General features: G+C 59.8%; 1 protein-coding gene and 1 long non-coding RNA gene across 4 annotated transcripts in view; one reads left to right on the top strand and one right to left on the bottom strand.

The window, feature by feature from the left end:
- The window catches only part of CLEC16A (C-type lectin domain containing 16A), a 187,364-nt gene extending 177,860 nt beyond the window's left edge, over positions 1-9,504 (top strand). For all 3 annotated transcript variants that reach the window (XM_029950046.1, XM_029950045.1, XM_029950047.1), the window contains one exon: positions 6,069-9,504. In XM_029950046.1, the coding sequence (XP_029805906.1) occupies positions 6,069-6,400 (332 nt within the window). In that variant the 3' untranslated portion in view covers positions 6,401-9,504. The remainder of the gene's footprint in view (positions 1-6,068) is intronic.
- Positions 9,505-12,804: 3,300 nt separating this feature from the next.
- Positions 12,805-17,248, bottom strand: LOC115300348. The gene is made up of 3 exons (XR_003912610.1): positions 17,051-17,248; positions 15,431-15,525; positions 12,805-13,141 (listed from the first exon to the last, which is right to left on the bottom strand). It is a non-coding gene; the product is annotated as an uncharacterized LOC115300348 (long non-coding RNA).
- Between the last annotated feature and the right edge of the window lie 419 nt (positions 17,249-17,667).

The raw sequence follows: 17,667 nt of genomic DNA on the forward strand, positions 1-17,667 counted from the left end.
GAGGGGGAGGCCCCTGAAGCATATGCCTGTCTCCTTCCCATGGGCAGGGTCGCTCTAGAACCCAAACGAAAAGCCACAGCCCATGAGGCCCTGGAAACTGTGCAGCCCCAGTCAGCCAAGGTTGGGCTGTGTGGCCCCTGCGTGGGGACGCCTGGAAGTCCCCCAAAATCGGCAACGAAGTGGACCCCAGGGGGCCTCATCTCCTCTGCCAGCCCAAAGGGGTGTGTCCCCAAAGGAGGGCACAGACCTCTTCCGATGCCTGGTTGTTTTCCACCTCAGCCCTCTGTCCGGCCCAGGGCACCTGACGTTTTCTGCCTGGGTTTGCAAGAGGCCGGTGTTTATCCCAAACACAGATTCTCTCGGCTTCCCATGGGGTCCTGAGTCTGAGTGACAGGGGTTTTGTGGATATCAGACCTGGTCTCACGAAGCGCCCCTCCAGGAGTGGCCCTCGGGTCCGGTGCCTCTCGAACCTTCTCTTTGCCAGCCTTGAGACCCCATCCCGGCCATACTAACTTTTCTAACCCAGCAGTTTTAGTGGAGTCCCCACTCTGTGCAGGCACCGTGGATAGAGGGTAGTGACGTGCGGGGCGCAGGCTAGCAGGGGAGGCCACGTTCCAGCAGATGACCACGCACCGGAGATGGAAGCCGGAGGCTGAGGGGTTCATGGGACAGGGGCTCTGTGAGGGGGTGGCCTCTGGGACCCACACAGGCCCAGCCAGGCTGAGGTGGCCTCTGGCAGGAGACAGGATGATTCCTCTTCCCCCTCTCCCTGGGGTCCCCCTGCAAATTCTGTCCTCCCAGATAGAGTCTGTTTTGGAGGGGCATCCGTGTGCCCGTGAGGGCGGAGGGCCCCTCACCGCAGGGTGGGGGGCAGGGACCGCCTGGAGAGTCCCTCGTTTGCCCTCTGTGCTGGAGCACCTGCTTCTCAGTCTCCGTCACATGCAGGGAACGGAGTGTGGGGGCTGGTGAGTGGCCTTCTTGCAGGGGCTGGCCCTCACATCAGGGCCAAGAGACACCCCCAATGGAAGGAAAGATCACAGCTGGAGCCCCTGGTACCCAGACAAACCAACCCGAAGGAGGTGGAAGCAAGGATATTTAGTTCTCGTTGTTACTGACCTGTGACGGCCACGCGGAGAGAATGAGTGTCCGGTTTTAATGCCCAACGTGTGAGTCGACTCCGTCCCAGGAAACCCCTGAGCCCTCCTGCGGAGAGGCGGTGCCCTGGGCCGAGGGAGCCTCCGGAACCTGGCGCCTCATCACCCACTCATCAGGCCTGATAGACCTCAGCTTGTTCCCCGGCGAGAAGATTCCAGGGACGGGATTCACAGGGCGTCTCTTCTGAAACACTTTACGGTTTTGAGGAACTGAGATCGTAGGGAACACACAGCAGAGAGAAAACAGACCTAATTTGGAATCAAATGTGGGGCCAGTAGCACCACTTCGGAAATATGTCCTGGGTTACGGCTGTCTCTCTCTCTCTCTCTCTCTCTCTCTCTCTCTCTCTCTCACACACACACACACACACACACACACACACGCACACACGCACATACATGCACACGCATGCGCAGTCACCCCCGAACTCTGTTTCACACGCATTCTGGGTGAGCGGCTCCGCGCAGGAAAGAAGACGGTCCGTTACAAAAGGAAGTCAGAGTCAAGGCCGGCCTGCTCCCTCCATCGCCCCTCTGGAAGGCCCGTGGAATCACGGAGCACTTTGACTTGTCTCTGGGGTTTCATAGGAGGAAGGAGGGGCCCAGGGTCGCGGCCTGGCAGGGGCGGGGTCCCGCTCTCCCCATCCTCCCCTGCTCCCTGGGCTGTCTGAACACATGGCCCTCACCGCAGCACATGGTCCCTTCTGGGCCCACCGGGGGCCACGTAGCCCAAGCCTGACCTGCGCGTCACCAAGCCGGGTCACCAGTCAGGCGGGGCTGTAGGGACAGAACGCCTGAACCACGCAGCCTATCTTCCCTCCCCAGTCTTCTCCGTGATGCTGAATTCTTTCCACCATGCTAAATCACACCTGCAGTCAAGTGGGCCATTTTCACCGTCTCTAAGCCCATAGCGCAGCAGCATTAGGTATATTCACATTGTGTTGTGTGGCCTAACTTTCAGCTTTGCTCTAATCCTGAGTTTGAGTCCAGAGGTTCCTTCCTCCGGGGATGCTCCTAAACTTTCTGTTGCAGGGGTCAGAGCCCAGCCCGGCCGCTCGGCCCCCAGCCCCAGGCCTTCACTCCTGCTGAGGCTCCGTCTCGGTTTCCAGAGGGTCCCATCAGCTGCATGTCTTCTGGAGAGCAGAGGGTCCGGAGCGCCTCACCATCCAGGGCTTTCCTAGAGCGCGTGGGCCGCACCGCTGGCTCCGGTGTGGTGACATCAGGACCCCCAGCCCCATCAGTTGGGCCCAATGATCTGCTTGTTCCCCCTGCCGGCTTGGCTCCTGGCCCCCGACCACACGCCCCCTCCCCTGCCCCCACACTGTCCCGGGGCCGCAGGGCTTTGGTCCCAACTGCCAGTTCGTGCTTCTGTTCTTCTGTCTCTGGAGGTTTCCCACTGACGCCATGCATCACGATGGCCCCAAGTCCTTCCTTTCCAGCGGGTCAGAACCTTCGCCGTCTTTACCCTCGACTGAGCCCTGCGTGCAGGCAGAGGGTCGCGTCCCCAGCCGTCCCGACCATGTCTCGTCCTGGTGGGCCGGAGTGGGGGGCTTTGCCCGCTCGGGGACCAGGACCCCCCCCCGGCGTCGTGAGCGGGGGCCCTGCCACGCTCCCCTCGTGCTCATCCACGCTTGGTGTCCGTCCGCCGCTGCGCTGCGCCCCCTCTCTGTCCCGTTGTCGAAGGCTTTCTGTGACCTGTCGCTGTGTTTCCCTCTAGTCAGGAGTGGCAGGAAAGGACGCCGGCGCGTGTTCAGCCTGTCGGAGGCCGACAGTCACGGCGGCCACTGGGTTTAGTGCTTCGAACGGCAGCGCTCACGGCAGCTCTCACAGGCGATCCAGGCAGGTCTCCCCCGTCAGCCTGCCCAGCCCGCGGGGACCGGAGGACACGCCCCCTGTCCCCTCCTCCTCGCGGCCTCGCCTCGGCTGAGGACCGACCCCGGCCCTCTGCCCCCTCGTGCCCCAGCAGCCTGGAAACCAGCCTGGAAACGCCGAGCTGGTGGGGATGCTCCAGCCCAGTCCCCACGGGGCCCCCTGGGTTAGGCCACGAGGGCTGAGCAGTGGAACTGGCGAAAAAACGACCAAGAAAGAATCCAAGTAGTTTCGTTTTCCTTTTCCTTTCTTACCTCTCCCCACCGCTCCCCCCCCCCCCCCCCCCAGCTCTGCTCTGAGCTCTGTAGTAGATCCAGTCCCACCTCAGCCAGAGGCCAAAGCATAGCAGCTCTTTCCTGAGCCCTGATGGGTGTGACTCCATGGGCACCCCTTCTTGCAGGCAGCCCTCCAGGTGGCCACCTGCTGCTCTCTCTGTAGGGGTCCATTGCTGCTGCCGCCCCCACCTTCCACGTTCCTTTCAGGGGTTCCCACCTGCGTGCCTTCTGCTTGGCCCATTGTGCTTGCAGTCAGGAGCCTTTTGCTTTCTTTTGCATTTAAAAACTGCTCCCTCTGAGCTCTGTCTGGACCTGCTATGCTCTGCTGCACCCCCTCCCCCAACCCTCCCAGCCTGAGCACGCAACCCCAAAGATTTCCTGGAAACTGTCACCCGACAAGGCCCCGCTGAGCCCCTGCCCAGAGCCAGAGCTCCTGAGGGTGCTGGCCAGGGACGCAGGGACCTGCTGCTTGGTGTCAGCAAAGGGCAGAGCCGCGGGAGGCCCAGCGGCTCTCACGGAAACCTGGACGTCCAGGGCCTCGGCTCAGGCCTCCACTCTTCTCCCCGGCTCCTGGCCAGGAAACCAGAATGTTCTCCGAATCTCATTTTCAGGGCCGGGCCCCTTCTTGCGGCCTTCACGCTGAAAATCTGGTCGGCAAAACAGGGGCTCAGCGGTGACGCTGACAGCCCAGCTTTGGGCCAGAAAATTACCCCTGGGCTAATTTTTCCCTGGGGAGAAAGTCCTTCTTTTCGTCCCCCTCGAATGGATATGCTTGCAGATCACATTCAGAAAGCAGTTCCTAGTTTAAAAAAAAAAAAAAAGGTGGTGTGGGCGATGGGTGAAAGGTTCTTTTTTCCCATAAAAAATTGAAAAAGTTTATTTTTAAGGGGGAGAAAGAAAAGCGACTGTTGGTTCTTTTCTCGAAGAAACCAATTCTCTGTGTGTGGTATCTTATCATTAGTTGGTTGGCTTGTTTTTTTTAATGTATTCGATGGCAAATGTCCCATATCCTTGATTGTTCTGTCACTAGAATCCCCCGCTAGGGATCAGGGAAAGATTTGCCAGCTTTTTTGAATATCTGCATGCAAATGCAGGGGGTGGGCGAAGAGGGAACTCTGACACAGAAGTTTGCAGGAAAGTGAAGGAAGTCACTCCCCAGCCGGTCTCCGGATGGCACCGGGGTGCCGCTTGGAGAATTCCTCGTCTCTGCTGCCTCTTCGGCAGCTAAGCTTAGCCGTGGACCGTGGACGCGTGCACTGGCCCGTAGACCTGCCCCCCTCCTCCGGAGGTGCGGTGGAGGCCACCGCCACAAGCGCGTCCTTGCCGAATGCGGCAAAGTCACGGAGATTGGGGGAGACCAGAACGCACGTGGAGTGCTGCCTCCGCGTGCCTGGGCTCCGAGCACACCCTGCACCCCGGTGTCCCCCTGTGCTCGCAGCCGCCCCTCCAACCCGGCCCAGGGCAAGGGCAGACCCAGAGCCCTCGGCAGCGGTTTTCTCTGGGCCTCATTTCTCTTAAATAAACAAACAATAACAATAATGATAAAGGGAAGGAGAACGAAAAGGCCTTAGGAAGGAGTCGGCAGGGGTCTTCGAGAGCTTGCCTTGCCCAGGAGCCTGGCAGGAAGAAATCCTGGGTCATCTTCCCGGAGACTCCATCCGTTGCTTGTGCTTTCTCTCCACGTTGGGATCCCTCCCCTCCCGCATCCCGTTCTCCTCGCCCTTCGGTTTTATTTTGCTCTTGGGTTTCCCATTCTTTTGCTTTGTCTGTTCAGTTTGCAGTTTTGTTTTGGCTTAACTTAAAAAAAAAAAAAAAAACCCTAACCTGGAATCCCATAGAACAGAGTAAGCCTCCGGTCCTTCCCGGGGCACGCCGCCCCGAGGCTGGTGCACACGCCACATTTGCTTTCCAAGCGAGGTGCCCACGGCCTTCCTGCTGACGCTCTGAGTCCCAGAGATGCTGTCCCCCGTGAGCCCTGGTCCCAGCTGCCGTTCCTGTCCAGGCACGCTCGTCATTGGAAAGCAAATCGGTCATTTGTCTGTAGTCTAATCAAGCATTTGAAGAGCACCACAAAAAAGAAATTGCGGCTCCAAAAATCACTGTGTGGGTGGAGCCTCTCCTGCCCTCCGCCTTCCGCGGTTTCTCCCCATGACCCCTGTGGGGACAGATTAGGATAGGAGTGGCCCCGGGGCCATAACAGCCCCTTGCTGGCTGCTAACTCTGCTCTGAGAGAAGGAGCAGGAGACAAACCACAGTCAGGTTTTGGTTTGGTTTTGTGAGCTGAAAAGTTCTGTAGAATTCCTTTTTATTTTTTTTTAATACTGTAGTGAATCCCTCCTTGGGTGAATGTCACCGGGTAAATGGAAATGGCCTGATGTGATCCGCACGCCCAAGCCCATCTTCTCCCTAAACTTGTATTTATCACCAGGCAGGTGGTCCAAGACTGTCCCTAATGGAGATCCTGCTTGGGGCCATTTCCCGGGCCCCATAATCCCCTCGCTGATTTTGCACTAGCCCCTCATTTTCCTCTCACGTCACAAGTCAGAATAACCCTGGGCCCTTGCAGGCTTCTCCCCAGGCCTAGGTGTGAGACTGGCGTTCCCAGCTTCTGTGTCCCCAGACGGAGGAAGGGGACACCAGGTGTCCCCCCACACCCCCACCTCCCACCCAGATTTCCTTGGGCCTTTGTTCAGGACGGGAGCAGAGGGTGCCAGCCTGAGCACAGCACCTTGGAACTGAGTTCCCCTCTTCTCTCTCCCCCCCTGCCCAGATGACCCCATTACTACGGAGCAGCCTCAGCCTAACCTTCCCAACCAGCTGGTGATCGTCAGCGAAACAGAAGCAGATGCCGGGCCCAGCCGGAGCCTGGCGAGGAGCGCAGAGGGGGAGACAGTCAGCCTGTCCCCCAGCCTCATCCCCGCCCAGCAGCCCACCATCTCCCTGCTCTGTGAGGACACTGCCGACACCCTGAGCGTGGAGTCACTGACCCTCGTCCCTCCGGTCGACTCCCACAGCCTCCGCACCCTCACCGCCATCCCCCCACCACCTGTGCCAGCCTCAGTGACACTGGGCGAGGAGCCGGCGGGCTCCGCTGAGAACTAAGGGGGCGCTGAACTGCCTCCCTCTGTGTGTGTGTGTGTGTGTGTGTGTGTGTGTGTGTGGCCCCACTGGGAGGGACCCAGTACAGCTGACTCCGAGACACATCGGGAGCACCCCCCAGTCCCCGCGGCCCCAGCACCATGTCTGCGACCTTTGCTCCGTTTGACGCTCTGTCTCACTTTGCACCTCTTGGAGAGCAGGCTGGACCCGGGGGGGACACCCAGGTGACGGGAGGAGACCGGCGCCCCTGGGGTGGCAGGACCCCCACACCGTCTCATCAGCCGGCCGCTCCAGTCTGCAAACTGCTTGGCCACCATGCCTGGAGTGCACGGGAGACGCAGACCAAGGCGCTTCGGCTAGAAATTTGTAGAGAAACAGACTCTGATAAGCATCTCCTTTGGATATTTATTTCAGCTTTTGGCAGCAGATGAAAAGCATTTACTTAAAAAGCGTCTATTTAAAAGAAAACGTTCTCCCCCCCAAAAAAATCCTCAACCCTGAGGTTTGACGTCATGTTAGAAGTATGATATTACTGGTAAGATTTCATTTTCGTTTTCCCTTGAACTTCCTAGTGTTTTGTTCGCAAGTTCTCAGTCTGGCTTTGCCAACTTTCTTACTTCTCTCCGACTCACTAAGTCTGCAAGCCTGTGGAATGATCAAAGGAACTTCCTGGAAAGTTCGGATTATTTTTTAAACAAACCTAAGGGAGATACACGAATTCTCAGGTACACACAGAGCCGAGAGGGCCAGAGGCTTCTCGGGCGTGGTAGGGGCCTTGCTTTCCCGGAGGACCTTCCCGGGAAAGGGGCCGCCGCAGCCGGCTCCCCACTCAGGACCCATCCTTCGAGTCTCCAGACTAAAGCCAGTCGGGACCTGCGCCCAGCGCCACCTTCAGATCTTGCCGTCTCTCTCTGGCTGGAAAGAACCACTTGGGACCGTGCGGCCCCGTGGCCGGGATGGACAGGAAAGGCCGGGGGGGCTGACCTCTGGGTGGCCTGCACACAGGCGGGTCGGGGGGACCCCGCTGCAGGAGCGCGCCCCGGCTCGAGGAGCTGTCCAGGGAGCTCAGGGCCGCCGCCCTTCCTCTTGGCTGCCCCTGCAGAGTCGAAAGCTTTTTAAAAACGACCCCGCCCCCTCCCAGTTGCTTCTTTATTTGAGCTGGACACGTGCAGGCCAGTTCTCCGACGTATCTGAGAGAGCACCTTCGGTGACAGGCACAGCCTCGCGGCCCTCGCCTCTCTGGTCAGCGCTGAGACCTTCCGACTTGTCCCCAGCGCATGTGAGACTGCCGGCTTTACTGGCCTCCCCATCCTGCTGAGGCTGGGCTTCCACCGCCTCACGCAGAGGAGGGGCGTGGTGCCCGTGGGGATGGGCCGTCCGCCGTCAGAGGCCCCCCATGTAGGTGTGCCCACCCAACTTCAACAGGGAAGAGACTCGGCTCGGAAAAGGAAGCCGATTAGGCAGAAATCCCAGGGGCCCTGGCAGACGGGCCGGGCCCCTCCAGAAGAGCCCCCCAGGAAGAAAAGGCGGGTGGGGACGGGAGAAAGGGTCCGGGTGCCAATGAGGAGAAGGGGCATGTCAGCAGTCCCACGTTCTATGCAACTTTTCACTGGGACGGAAGAGCAGGCTGGCACCCTGGTTTGTGACTCTGGGGCAGAAGTAGAAGGTGAGTAACGTCGCAGCCCCGTGGCATCATCGGGAAGAAGAAGCCCACACAGGTGGACCCAGCGCTCCCCTCCCCCCCCGGACCACCAGCCTGCCACCCAGAGCCCTGTGGCTCCCAGTGGCTTCGTGGCCACCTAGCACTGAAGGAGAGGGTGGGAGAGGGTGGAGCACAGTGTGCCTGGGCGGTCCTGTGACAGCCCTGTGGCAGCCTTGCTGGGGCTGTGAGCCAGGACTGTGGCCCTGCCTCCAAGAGCAGGTGAACAGAAGGTGCTGATGGCCAAGGGCAGGCCGCTCCCCGAGGTGGGCTCGCGGTGCTGGTCCTGCCGCCTCAGCGGGACACCCTCAGGTGTGGCTCCCAGGCACCTTACTGGGGAGGGGGAGGAGGTCAGGGCTCTAGAGCAGGTTGGCCTTGATGAAGGTCCAGCCCTGCGGGGTCTTGACCATGGTGACAGCAGCGGGCATGGCCGCATCTTCAGGAGCGGCCCGCAAACCTGACAGCGGGGTGCTCCGAGGCAGGCCAGCCCGGGCCAAGGGCACTTGGGCCCCAGGGTCGGGCAGAGAGAGGCAGAGCCAGGCACCCTGGCAGAGCAGGAGTGGGGACCATGAATCTCCTGGACTCCGATTTCGGGGGTCGGCTTCGGCAAGCCCACCCAACCTACCATCTCCACGTCCCTACAGAGAGAGGGGCCAGGGCCGCCCCCCGAAAGACCAGTGGGGCCAGTGAGTTTGCCAAGCCAGGAGCGGAGCTGGCCGCGTAAGCCCCCAAACCTCAGCTTTGAAAGTTGCTGTGGAGACAAGCTGGCCTCATTCCAGCTTTGGGACCCGAGTGAGCAAGGGAGTGAGCGAGGGTCCTACGGGGCAGGCGAGGCCGGGAGCTCCCCAGGACCAGCCCCAAGGCCGCAGCAGGAATGTGGGGCAGATGAGGGGCAGGGAGCAGGCCTGCACCCCTGCACGCCTTCCCTCCCTCTCCCTCCGACCCGGCTGCTCCCCGCTCTCTGCAGAAGGCAGCCCCCCACCTCAACACCCGCGTTCGCAAGCCCCTCAGGCGGGAGTGGAGAGACAGACCTCTTCAAAGACATACACTAGGTTTCTCTAGGGTCTCACGATACAGTTAGAAACAAAGGCACGGGGTGAACGGATGGATTCTCATCTTCTCTAGACGCAATAAATAAGAAACATTTAAGGTAGTCATGTTGACGTTGGGCATAAACCATCAGGGTCCCTTACATTCCTCTGAGATGAAAATATGTAAATAATTCTTGTCCCGAGGAGGAGCAGGGTTGGGAAACCTCCCGCTTCCGGGCCGAGGGACCGTTCCAGGGAAGTACCTGCCCTCGCCGGCGTGACTCATGCTTTGTGGGCACCGAACCCGAGGGTGGAAATGAAAACTGGAACTTCCTGGTAAATTTGAACTTGGCAATAAAACAGAAAGTTACCAAGAACGTGGCTGCTGCTCCGTGGTGCCGTGGTGGGGAGGCCGTGACCCTGCCGTGGGGAAGGCTCCCTGCGGCCTGACCCCTTGGCCCGTCGCAGCAGCGTGGTGGCCGCGGGGGCCTCTCCCTGTCCCCACCCTGGCCAGGTAGTCCCTGGTTCCTGAGAGGGACGCGGGCAGCTCCTTCCAGGGCCTGGAACGTCCTGGTGCCGCAGGCTGCATTCGGGAGGTGCTCCGGGCCCCACGGGGCGCTGAGACATTGGTCCCTGCTGTTGGGCCGGTGGCTGTCCCTCCCAGCCTCGAGTTCTGCATCCGTGGAATGGGGCCATCCCACCCCTGCCTTGTGTGACCAGCACGGGGGGCCTCCGTCCCGGCGTGCACAAGCCTCGGGAAGCAGGCAGGGCTCCCACTGAGGAGAAAGGGCGGTCGGTGCGCACGGGGACCTTCTGGGCCTTAAGGTGAAACTGGCATGGAGCCCAGAATATAACCGCTCCCCACCCCGCCGCCCCATGCCGAGGTTGAGGCATCGCTGGCGGGAGGCGCCCGATGCTGCTGCTCGTGGGACTCAGTTCCTCGCAAGTCGGCCCGCGAGGCTGGGGCTGCGAAGCCATGGGGGTCCCCGGGTTGGGGCTGGGCCAGGCCTGGCCTGCAGGCGCAGCCATCCCTGTAGCAGCCCTGCCTCGCGGGCGCACAGTCACTCGTGTGCTTTGATGCCTTCGGTTGAGGAAAAGGAACTTGCTGGAAGGATACTCCTGAAGAAGGGGGAGACAGGCTTTCAGGTGGGCGGAACTGGGGATAGCCACTGAGGGGGGCTCCCTCAAGAGAGGGTCGCTGGGCCAGCCAAGGGCCGGGGCTCCTGCGCCGCACGGCACTGCCTTCACACACAAGGAAACGGAGGCCCGGTGCGGCTCAGAGACCTCCCAGGGGGCCTTGGCGTGCAAGCCCAGGCCTGCGTGCTTTGTGCTGCCCACACCTTCTGAGACCCTGGCTGCTGGGCCAAGGGCCCGTGGGCTGTTTACAGGAAGGAGGTGAAGCCAGAGTTCTCGGGTGAATGGGTGCTGGAACCTTCTGGAACATGTGTCCACGATCATGGCCGTACGCTGCCCCAGGCCTAGTTGGCAGGACCCCAACAAGCTGTCTGGCTAAAGGCTCGGTGCACAGTGCATGTGGGCACAGAGGGGTGGCTCTTTCCTCTTCTGCCTCCCAGGTCTCAGGGAAGTTTCTCAGCAGGCAGACCCTGGCACCCGCCAGCCTTGTGGCCACGGCCACAGCCCAGTCCTCTCTGCTCACGTTTCCTCATCTGCAAAGGGAGGCCTGAGGGGGTTGTGGGCCGGAGGGGGTCACCCAGGCCAGGTGCTCAGCTCTGTGCAGGTGGCCTGGGGCCCTGGGGGGCTGTGGGCACGACACCCTGGTGGTGAGACCCTTCCCAGCCCAGGCTCAAACCCCGGGAGCGGCCTGGGGCCAACTGCTTGGCTCTCCCAGGGTCTGGTTCTTGTCTAAGGTGGGCTGGGGGGCATGTCCAGCTGGTCAGAGGCCTAACCTGGAGAACTGGGGGCCCTCCCGCAAGAAGTTGCTGAGTGCTCCCAACGGGCCACCTGGGGCCTGGCGGGAGTCTGACAGAAGGTGAGGCATGGGGGCCCAGGGTCTGCCCCAGTGGAGGCGCCCGGCAAGCCTGTCCGTGCACCCTCCCCTGGCACCTGCAACATACAAGGGCAGGTAAGCCATGGGCGGGCAGCATGCTGCCCACCAATGACCCTGAGCCCTGCACTCAGGGAAGATGGGTTCCTGGCGGCCGCCTGCTGGAAACCCCCTTCCCCTCCTGTCTTGCCTTGTGGCCCTTCAGAGCCGTGGGAAATAACCCTCAGCAGCTGAGGCGCTCGCTGCCCCCCCAGGAAGAAGGGTGTGAATCCCGGGGCTTCCCAGGAATTCACTCTCGAGCGTGCGGAGGGGCAGGTGAGCCCTCCTGGGCCCCTGAGACCCCTCAGGCTCCCCCCCCAGAGCCCTGCTGCCAAAGCCCTGAGCCCACCCTGCTCCCGGGCCACACGCCTCCTGGCTGGCCCACCCCCCTCCGGGAGGCCCGTGCCCACCCGAACACGCACACTTAGCACCCGAACTGTCGCTTCAGCTCTGGACTAACCTCTTAATTCCAATGTAGGAAAACCTTGGATTTTGTGAGCCTCTTGTCCCATGGGTGTTCTGCAAGACGGGCAAACATTTCTAACAAACTTCAACCTGATAATCGCACAGCGTCTTGCCACGCCAGCAGTACGTGGCGCCGAACGTCACATGGTCGCCACTGGGCCGGTGGCTCTTGAAATTCGCTGATACTCGAGTGCTTTGGATGACCGTGTTTCTGGAACGAATTATGCTCGCAAACCAGGGTTTTACTGTGTTTGAAAGGGAGAGACTTTACCGCCAGATACAAAAAACCAAGCCACTGCCACTTACTGTATTGGTGTCACCACAAATTTGGTGGCTGGAAACAACAGAGATGCCCTCGCACAGCTCTAGGGACTGGAGGTCTGGAATGAAGTTGTCACATGGGCGGATTTCCTCTGGGCGCTCCGACGGAAGGTCGGTTCCCTCCCTCCCTCCCTCCCGGCCTCAGGCATTCCCGGTGTTCCTGACATGTGGCCACCGTGCTCCAGTCTCTGCCCGTCTCTCCACGCTGCCCCTCCTCCCTCTGTCCCTCTCCGTCAAACCTCCTTTCTCTTACAAGACACCAGTCATTGGATCTAGGACCCTGTCTGATCCAGGATGATCTCACCTAGAGATCCTTAACTACATTACACCTGCAAAGACCCTGTTTTCAGAGGTCACGTTCCCAGGTGCTGGGGGTGGGGCGTGGCATCACCATTTGATCCACCATATTTGCCAGTAATCCAAATATCATACAAGTAAATACAATAAAAGTAAATCCATGTGATTACTTTTTCATTTTTTATTTATTCTTAGCGAGAGCACACACAACCAGAGGAGAGGGGCAGAAGGAAAGAGAGAGAGAGAATCTTTGGGTTTTTTTTAATGTTTTTTTTTTTTTTTTGAGAGAGAGAGAGAGAGAGAGAGAGCATGAGCAGGGGAGGGTCAGAGAGAGAGGGAGACACAGAATCCAAAGCAGGCTCTAAGCTCTGAGCTACCTGTCAGCACAGAGCCTGATGCAGGGCTTGAACCCACAAACCACGAGATTGTGACCTGAGCCGAAGTCAGATGCTTAACCGACTGAGCCACCCAGGCGCCCTGAGAGAGAGAATCTTAAGCAGGCTCCATGTGGGGCTCGATCCCACAACCCTGGGATCATGACCTGAGCCAAAATCAAGAGTTGGACGCTCACCTGACTGAGCCACCCAGGTGCCCCTCCACATGATCACATGGCCCAAGGCCCACCCTCTCTCTGCACCAGCTAGTGTGAGGGGCCTCCGAGCACCCAGCCAAGACTTTGTCTTTGACGGGATCAGAAGGGCTGATCCAAGGGCAGCAGACACTCATTCTGGAACCCCGTTACTGAAGTCCATGTCCTGGTGCCCCTTACCGTCACCTCTGCACCACCAGATCGGAGATGCTTCTGTGGCACGCAGAGATCACTGGTCACGGTGCGCGCCAACCGTGGGTTGCTTGGTTTCTTTTCTCCTCTCCTCCAGTAGATTCGCCTAAAGGCAAGGATTATGTCTTATTTGACCCAGTCTCCCAGAGGCTGAGTCCAGGGCATGCTGAGAGCTGTCTGTGAATGTGCTTTGGATGGAAGGACAGATGGACAGATGGATGAATGGAGCCGTTCTTGGTTGGACACAGTCCCCAAATCTCAAAGCCTGAATTCAGTCCGCGTGTCTGTGCCCATCCCCCCCGATCTCGAGGCTCAGCCTGTCTTTGCTCTGGTGTCCCCCAGGCCTCCGCGAGGTCAGCCAGAGACCTTTGAAAGCATCTGCCAGGCTGGCTGACAAGGACACGGGGGCCCTAGGGGGCTCTATGTTGCCACCATTAGAAGATGTGTCCCCCAGCCGTCCCCAGGTGCCTGAGCTGCGATCCTTCGGAGCCAGCAGACAGCTCGAGCCCCTGCACGCCCTTACTCCTCAGCCACTCAGCCCTGAGCGTGTGGCTGAACCCGGCCTAGAGTCACCTCTCCAGAGGCCCGCACCGGCCCAGCCCAGCCCAGCCGGAGTCAAGGAGGCACAGCCCATGGCCCGGCCGGCCCAGGGAGCCAGCGCCTCTGGGGTGGGGCCGAGCCCTGGAATTCCCTCTGAGGGCCCTGGGTGACTAAAGGGCAGTCAAGATGACAACAGTCCTCAGCCACACTGCGTCCCTCACCGCAGCCACGGCCAGAAGACCGGGGAGCCCAAGTCCCACGGTGTTAGTTTGCGGAGTGCTGAGAACACAGCTGGAGGGAAGGACTCGGCTGGCTGGCGGCTGGCTTTTTGGGGCGTGATCCCTGGGAGGAGGGGCGGGGCGGTAGGACGGAGGGCAGGGAAGGGAGGGGAGGCTGGCAAACGGGTTGCGGCTGGGCTGGTCACCGCTGCAGGGACCTGGGGCCCCGGCCCCGCTGTGGACCCTCGGCGGGACTTCGCAGGACGACCGCGGGGAGGACGGGATGTCAGCTGCCGATCCTCTGATTCTCCGCCCTGGTGGCTCGCCCCAGGGTGACAATGTCCTGGCTTCGCCAGCTGCTCTGCGCGGGAGCCCGGGTGCCTCCCAGGTCAGCCCTCCTTTGGACCGAAGATCGGGTGCCCCTGGGCACGGGAGGTAGGGAGCTGGGGGCCGTGGGGCCTGGCCTCCACGGCTGAGCCCTGGACTCCGTCTACACCGGTTGGCTAGCCACCCGGTGCAGCCCGCCACCGTGTTCTGTGCAGCCTGCACCGGCGTTTAAAGAAACACTGAACCAACGGTTTCAAAGTGGAGATCTATAAATATCTGGATTTACGGCTTCTCTCTAAAACTCCAGTCTGGGGACCGTGAGCCCCTCTTCCAAACTGAGAAGTGAGTCCGGACTAGTCGGTGGGCAAGCGTGGGCTCCCCACCCTGGGGCACCCGGGCCTGGGCTCAGCGATGGTTACCGGTGCTGCACAGTGGTTTTTCCTGTGCCCCCTGCGTGGGCACCCCTGTGTCAGGCTCAGGGAGCCCGGCCCTCCTCGTCTGCCCGCCTGCCGTCCTGTCCCCCAATTTAACAGCTAACCCGCGAGTGACTGATCCAGCCCCGTGAGTAAACTGAGGCCATCCGCCTGGGGTCTCCACCTCCCGCAGTTGCTACTGTTGGGTGTCCACGTTCTCTTGTTTTGCTTCCCTCTTGGCCAGCCCCCAAAAAAGCCACTGACAGCAGAAACCCGAGCGCAGCGGCAGGAGCATCCCCTGGCACTTTCCGGCCAGACGCAGCGCCCAGCTCCCCGGCCCAAGCTGGCGGCAGAGCGGGGGTGCACTGGCACCCCCTGCCATCTTGTAGGAGGTGTGGCGGCGGCGGGGGCACCTGCTGCAGCCCGCTGGCCCGGAGAGCGAGTGTTCAAGGATGACTGTCTCGTCCTTTGGCTTTTTATCATCACTATTCTTCATTGAAGTGAAGTTCATGCGACATAGAATTAATCATGTTCGGGCACCTGCGGGGTCTGTTAAGCCTCCAACTTGGGCTCCGGTCATGATCTCACAGTTTGTGGGGTCGAGCCCCGCGTTGGGCTCTGTGCTGACAGCTCAGAGTCTGGAGCCTGCTTCAGATTCTGTGTCTCCCTCGCTCCCTGCCCCTCCCCTGCTCAAAAATAAACATTAAAAAAAGAATCACGTTCAAGGGGACAAGTCCTCAGCTTCAGGTTCGTTCGCCATGTGGGGTAATCACCACCTGTGTCTACTTTCAGAGTATACTCCTCACCCCAAAAGGAAACCCCAGGCCCACGAAGCAGCTTCTCCCCAGCCTCCCTCCCCCTCCCCCCACTGCCATGCTCGGACCTTCCTGCCCCTACCTGCTGGTCTTCCTGCAGGAGACGTCGTCATGCAGCGTGCGACTTTCTGTGCCTGGCTCTGTCCACGTTGTAGCCTGTGTTAGTGTCTCAGCCCCCTACAAGGATGAACAGGACTCGGTCATTTATCCAGTCGTCCCCTGATGGCCCCTGGCTACTGTCCCTCTTTTGGTGACAGAATAGCGCTGCTGTGGAGAGGAATGCACTGGTCTCCTTTGGCTTTTGAAGTTCAGTTTGATTTGGAAGCATTTTTTTTTAAGTTTTATTTATTTTGAGATAGAGAGGGCGTGTGTCTGAGCAGGGGGAGGGGCAGAGAGAGGGAGAGAGAGAGAGACGGAGACAGAGAGAGAGACAGAGAGAGAGAGAGAGGGAGACTCCCAAGCAGACTCTGCGCTATCAGCACAGATCCTGTAGGGCTTGACCTCACGGTGAGATTGTAACCTGAGGCTAAAGTCAGATGCTCAACTGACTGAGCCACCCAGGCGCCCCTGATGTGTTCAGTTTTTGTCTTTTTCTCTGTTGCACTGATTTGCCAACGGGCTGTACACCTTTGGTGACAACTGTGCAAAGTACAGAAAAATAGTGTTTTCTGTCATCCCTGCTCTAAGGGACCACCCCCTGGTGGGATGCTGGCTGATTTGCTTCCGGGCTTTTGTCTATGCCTTTCAGCAATTGAAATAACACAGTGGGTGTGGCCTCACATCCTGCTTTCAACATGTAGCCCCCCTGGGGTCAGCATTTCCCGTGTTCCTGGAGGCCCCGTTCCCAAGAACCTCAAAGCACTGCTGCGGATATGGCTTTCGCTTTTATCGGTTTTGAATCACCCTGCCTCGAACACTTTGATACACAAGGCTTTCTCTGCATTTTATATCGTCGGCCCTCCAAGAGGTTCTGAGCACAGGGGTCACCCGTTGGTAGAAGCAGAAATCACTTTGAGGCTCTGGCTACAGTCTCTCCAATGGCCTTCCGAAAAGGCCGGAGCTTTGGCACCCCCACGGCAAGGTGCCATTGCAGCAGCAGCATCCCCAGCACTGAGTCTTCTCAGTTTTAATGGTTTTTGTATGTTTTGTTTGGTTTGGTTTTAGTTTATTTCTGAGAGAGAAAACAGTGTGAGTGGGGGAGGTCAGAGAGAGAGACACACACACAGAATCGGAAGCAGGCTCCAGGGTCTGAGCTGTCAGAGATCATGTCAGAGCCTGGAGATCATGACCTGAGCCAAAGTCGGACGCTTAACCGACTGGGCCACCCCGGGGCCCCAGGGGCTGTCGGTGTTAAAATCCTTCCTGTTCACCAGCCCAGCCCAGAACTCCCCTCCTCTGTGGAGCTTCCTTAGATTTGCACGCTCCATCCTCCACATTCCTGTGGCCGGTTGCCCTGGTGGGTCCCGCTGTGGTTGACTCTGGCCCTTCCATGTGCCGCAAGTCTGAGTTGGCCTGGGGTAGAATCTCTGAGGCCGATGAGCCACCCACCCACCCAACCAGCCTCCCGGCCCCAATGAGCCAGCGCATTTTGAGCCTCTCTAAGGTGCTGAGAAGCCTCCCCAACCACCTATAAGGTTGGCATTATGGTCTTTTACAGAGAAGCAAACTGAGAGACCCAGCCCAGAGAGGCAGAGTGACTTACCCAAGGTCACACAGCTGCTTAGTGGGGGTGCAGGGCTGGAATAGCACGCACGCCCCGCAGGCCAGAGCCGGCTGAGTGGTTCACATGCCTGATCTCAGCGGATCCTCCCCAACCTTCCGAGGCTGCTGCTCTGATCACGCTCATTTTACAGACGAGGAGCCCAAGGTCCAAGGGCCATCCGGCTGGAAGCAGTGGATCCTAGAGTCCCAGTCCCACACTTTGCCTCGAAGAGAGCGAGGCAGGAAGTCCCCACCCCCACCTCCCCGGGGCCGGGCGGGGAACGCCCCTCTTCCCCTGCCCAGAGAATTCACGGGAACTATTTAGAGCTTTGCCCTATCTCACTGGTTTCTCGTGAACCCGCTTATCTTCATCGCTTTATCAGCTCTGGGCTTCTTGCCAGTCCGCCTGGGTGGGAACGGTCCTTCTGGGGTACCTGCTGCCAAAACACCTCGGGAGCTGTCCCCCCTGCCTGGCCCTGGTGGCACCTGTCACCACAAAGCCCCAGTGCCCTCCGGCCTCTCCCTGGGAGGCCCCAGTGGGCCAGGAGGGAGATTTCACTTTCTCCAACCTTGAACTTATTCGGGCAAGCACTGATTGAGCGCCAGGCCCTGGGGAGG

Source organism: Suricata suricatta, chromosome 8 (genome assembly GCF_006229205.1).
Source record: "Suricata suricatta isolate VVHF042 chromosome 8, meerkat_22Aug2017_6uvM2_HiC, whole genome shotgun sequence".
Taxonomy (NCBI): domain Eukaryota; kingdom Metazoa; phylum Chordata; class Mammalia; order Carnivora; family Herpestidae; genus Suricata; species Suricata suricatta.